This window comes from Camellia sinensis, chromosome 15 (genome assembly GCF_055761805.1).
Source record: "Camellia sinensis isolate YWXY chromosome 15, ASM5576180v1, whole genome shotgun sequence".
NCBI lineage: Eukaryota > Viridiplantae > Streptophyta > Magnoliopsida > Ericales > Theaceae > Camellia > Camellia sinensis.
Window position 1 is genome coordinate 39,748,404 of NC_138975.1, and position 5,507 is coordinate 39,753,910.

Consider the following 5,507-nt stretch of genomic DNA (forward strand, 5'->3'; position numbering starts at 1 on the left):
GATTGTTGAAGATGTCCAATATCGGCAAAACATGTCAGCTTTAGGGCAATTTCATCTCCATTTTTTTCAAAACATTAGCATAAACAGAGACCTCAAAAAATCAAAAAATAAAATCAAAACCCAACCTCATTTACGCGAGAGAGAGAGAGAACCTTAGGTAGAAATGGGAGTGGTGGTGGGAGTACATATCAGAATTAGGTGGAGGAGCTGCTGATGTTGCCACGATTTTGAGGGTGGGTGTTCCATTTCAATTTGTGTCCATTATAGTAATTTTAATTGAAGTTATAATTGTTATTAAAAAAAAATATCAATAGGCGGGGGTCCCTAGAAAAAAGGTGAGGGGCTATCAGCGCCACCCGGAAAAAATAGATATATATATATATATATCCCTAATAAATGATCTTAAGGTGACAAATTTTCGTGCTACAAACTACTTGTGTAAGCGATCTACCTTGCCATGGTTGATAATTCAAATCGATTTCATAACTGTGGAGCAAGACTTGAGAGAACGAAAGAATGATAAGAGAGTACAATGAGTTAGTTTCCCACAAACCCTATATATCTTCTCAATACACATTTTAAATTTTATTTGGTATTTCCCCAAAATAAAAAAAATAAAATAATAAAAACATGACAAAACCAATGGCTTAGCCACGTAAGTTAAACACAGAGGTGGGTCTAAAAATTTGGTCTAAGGCGCGAGCTTGCATATCATTTTTCTATACTTATAAAAATTATATTAGTGTCAAAAGCAATGGAAGTATAGCATAAATTTTGAGGTACACAGTAATATACATACACATTATTATTACACAGAAAAGTTGCATCAGCGACTGTGGTTTGTAAAATATTGTTTTACGTGATTGATCTTTGTTTCGTGTCCGTAGGAGTTGCATGTAACTCAGCCTTAAGCAAGACCCAATGGGCAGTCGTGTCCAACCCGATTAAAACAAATTAGAGATTTGGGTGGGTTTAAATGGGTTTAATTGTGCGTATTCATGGATTCGGATTAGCTTTGCTAGCTCTAAGTACAAGTACCTAGGATTTAAGACTAACCAATCAGGCATCAATGAATAAGATTTCAAACGCAAGTTATGAAGCTAAATGCTTTTCAATAAAACAACCTCAACAAACAATTGCACCTGATCAAAACTCAAATGGATGCAAACAACATAACCTGTGAAGCCCTAGAAAGCAGCCAACTTACATGTCTTATTGTGATGATAAAAACAGGCGTACCCAGTGTACGAAACTCTCGCTTAAGCGGGGTCTGAGAAAGGGTTGATGCACAGCCTTACCCCCACAAACGGAGAGACTGTGTCCGCGATTCAAACCTGCGACCACCAGGTCACCCTTCTATGTCTTATTGTGATGATGGAGCCACAAAATGCACAACAAATAGCACTTACAATTCTTCTTCTTCCTTCTCTGTAATTCACAAGTGTAATCAACCCCAGCACATTCTTTCTTTCTTTACATACGGAATGCAAGTGCCAAAGATACCTCATATCAGTCATAGAGGCCCTCTAGGTTATAACCATGTCCAATTTTAATGCGGCGGGTTTTGAATTGTTCCAAAAAGATCGCCATGTCTCTAGTTCTATCCACTGTCAAATGCTTAATCTGAGAGCAACACCTCAAAATTTCCCCAATGCCCTCTGTTGTCAAACTGAGAAGTCTATTAAGATTTAGAGTCTGTAAATTGGGGCAAATAGCCCCTACTTTTTTTATGAATTCATCATTCAGATACACAGAACAAGTCAAATCCAATGATCTAATTCGATAATTCCTCTTCAACTCCAAGTTAAAATCATCTTCAACTTGTGGCTTTATATTAGGCAGTCCAATTTCTGAAAGCATAGGGCATTCTTTTGCAAGGATGAAGAACGTTGCAGTGGTTATGTTTGAACACTGATTAAACTTTATGGACACAAGATTAGGAAGATACCGGCATAAATCCCTCATGTAATTGTCAATGAGGAAATTATTGGAACAAAGTGTCAAGTGTGTCAAAGATGGGCATCCACATAAGAAATTCGAGAGTCCATGGAAGCTCAAACCAGAATCATCGTAGATCAAAATCTTCTCTAATCGAATGCCCGATGTTGAAATGGAAGACAGAAGTCGGTTATGATCTTCTTTTGCTTCTAACACAGGACTGCGTAAAGATATTGCATAAATCATGGAATTCTTAAAAGTAAACAAATCATCTTGTACTGTGTAATACGGTCCAGCATTGAGAGAAATCAAGTTTCGACTATTCCGTAGTACAAAACAAATGCCATGTTCAGTTACTTCGCACAAAACACATCGAATTTCATGCAAAAGCTCACAATTTGAAGACAAAGCAATGAGAGATCGATCAGAACAACCAACCTGCCCTGCTATACCTATTTTACGCAACCCTCGAAGCTTATAAGACATTACCTCGATCCCAGCATCAGTTACCATGTGCTTTGCGCCTCTTCTAGGCTTTGAACTCCACCCAAGGTTCCAAAAGTAGCCGAAAAACTGGATATCAAGCTCTTCAAGCCAGGGTAAAGCATCAGCTATAGCAACAAGGTGGTGATTTCGGAAACCCTTGACACAACAACACCATAGAATCTTCAAGTTGTTCATGGTTGAGCCCAATTTCATAAAAGTTTTGGGGAATGGAGGTTTTTGTAAAGAACGAAGACAGAGGGATTGAAGATCCAACCCTGAAGAAGCGATTCTTCGAAGGGGGTAGTTGACATCGGCTTTGTCACCGAAGATGGGATCACGAAGCTCAATCTCTTGGAGTTTAGTGAATCGTTGAAGAGCTCTCAACAAACCCTCACAGTTATGGCTGTAGAACAATTTGTTGGAGGCATCCAATTTGAGTCGAAGTCGATCGGTGATGGAGAGGAATAGTTTGCAGACTAGCAAGAGGTTGACGTCATCGATTGCTAATCGATTCAGAATCAATTCCCAGCAATCTTCCGAGAGTTCTTTACAGAGGTGCTTCATGATTTGATTTCAAGAAACAGAAGTTCAACGAAAACAGATAATTTGTTATCGGCAAGAGAGTCCAGTATGAAATTGAAGACAACCCTTTCATACCAGTCAATCACCTAACTCAAAAAAAAAAAAAAAACAAAAATAAAAACAAAACAAATTTATTGATAAAAAAAAATTAAAAAGAGAAAATTGGTAAAAAAAAAAAACATTCTAACAATTGTCCAAGTCATTGGGTTCCGTGGCTTATTTTATTTTATTATTATTATTATTATTATTTTGGTCGTCGTCCTTGGTGAGGGGTTCACAATTTATGAAATAATTTGGTGAAAAGTCTTTAATGACATTTTATTTTCAATTTTACTCCTAGACTTTTTTTTTTTTATCTGTTTGACGTTTCGTTGACTATGTGTTTAAATTAATATCTATCTGTTTAAATTTTGTTGTCTATCTATTCATTTTTTCTATGTGAATTTTATATATGTTCAAATTTTTTATCTGTCACAATTTTATCTGTGCAAATTTTCTATTTATCCAAATCTTCTATCTGTCCAAATTATATCTATGTAAATCTTCTATCTGTCCAACTTTTATTTATGTAAATCTTCTATCTATCTAATTTTTTTTAATCAATTTAATAGATAGCAAACAAAACAATATGTCCAAATTTTACCCAAACAAAACAACCTGTTCAAAACCAAACAAAACAATATGTTCAATTTTTACTCTTGTATTTTATACGCCAATCACAATAATTCCAAAACCAAATAAAACAATAAAAAACAAAAAGAGAGAGAGGTGAGAATCACACAGACAATAGATCAAGATCAAATCTTATATGTTCAACAGATAACAGATCAAGATCAGACAATCACATAGAGACGATATTCTTAATATTTGTTCAATCGATCATCGATCAATCAGCCTTTGACACTTTTCAGTTCGAATTCTTACATATCGTTATTCCTCTGACAATTGAATATCCCCACAACAAACCCTCTCGAATCAACAATTCCTATCAAGCACAATACAATTCAAAACAACAGCATCGAGATCATTTAAAAATCATGCAAAATTAAGCAAATTAAGCATCGAATTAGCGTGCTTATCGTTATTGGAAAATAACATTGATTATTAATAGAAGCTTTAATTAGTACCAATGCATTTACCAAAATCCTCATTATAGAGCAAATCGTCTTCTGCAAACAATTTCAATCGCGATTCCACCTTGTTTTAGAGCTCGTCTGACTGTCTGGTAGTGTTGCTGATGAATCTGAGCTCTTTTGAGAGCTCTTCAAGCTCAATCTCGTCCGATCAAGTTTCACTTTGATTTTCTTCGCATCGTGAGTCGAACCAGAGTCCAGCGGTTCATTAGCGTCCGATATAGACTTTAGCTACAAGAATTTACTTACATAAATTTGAGCCCTTTGAGAGCTCTCCGAGTGCTCAATCTCGTTCGATCAAGTTTTGATTTTATTTTCCTCACATTGCGAGCCGAACCAAAGTTCTGCAGCTCATCAACCTTCGACAACAACCTCAGCCACAAGAATTTCCTCAAACAAAAGCAGGTAGGAAAGTGTGAGAGAACAATACTTGGACTGGTAATAGTAGCGACCCATGTTGCTCTCGGGCAATAGCAATTTTGAATTGCGTTCACTGAATAATATCATTATCAAATCAAATCAATACAGAAAGAAGAAATCAAATCATTAACCAAGAAATACGAAGAAGAATTGAAAACGGTGATGATGTTGTTGAAAGGTGTTCTGCAAAGATTGACGATCACAAGACGAATCTCTTCTCCTTCATCATCATCATCATCATCATCATTTTCATCATCTTCACCGCCTTCTAATGTCACCGGAGAGAATCTCCTGTCCGCTGTTAATAATTCAAGATCTACAAATCATGACATCAAAGCAGCAGTGACACCTTCAACGGCGTTCTGTAAGTATGTCTTCATAAAGTGGCCCACATGCCACATTAGTTTTATTTATATTATTATAGAAATATTATTTATATTATATATATATATATATTTAATCTGCATTATTTGGGTAACTAACGTGTGTGATACCCACTACCCAATATGGTGGAGTCATGGAAGTTACAACTTCCATGATAGTGGGAAGTTATTAGGAGTTACAATGGATCATGGGTCCAAGTCTATCTATATATATGCATGTGATTGCCATCGAAAGATAGACGTTGTTTTGTGAATAGAATAGGTTTGAAACTCTATTCCTTTCACTTTTCCCATATAATTCTATGAAAGTGTTCTGTGAGTGGGTTTTGTTTATACATTCAAGATTTGATCATTCAAGAACAAGATTCAAAGGCTTGAACATCATAGCAGGAGGTATTCTTCTTTCAAAATTAAAATAATTTTAATCTCACAATTGATATCAAAGCCTCCTCCTAGTTTGTTGTTTAGCCTTACTGTATTTTATGGAGGCCATTACGTTATATATATATATATATATATATTCCTGAACCTCAATTTCATTCTGGTATAGATATTTGCATTTTTA

The 5,507-nt window shown here is 35.6% G+C and overlaps 1 protein-coding gene across 1 annotated transcript; it reads right to left on the reverse strand.

Annotated features, from left to right (window-relative positions):
• Nucleotides 1–1,509: 1,509 nt before the first annotated feature.
• LOC114283140 (uncharacterized) lies at nt 1,510–2,988 on the reverse strand. The gene has a single exon (XM_028225971.2). It carries the CDS (start codon nt 2,986–2,988, stop codon nt 1,510–1,512), a length of 1,479 nt encoding a protein of 492 aa, XP_028081772.2.
• Nucleotides 2,989–5,507: the final 2,519 nt, after the last annotated feature.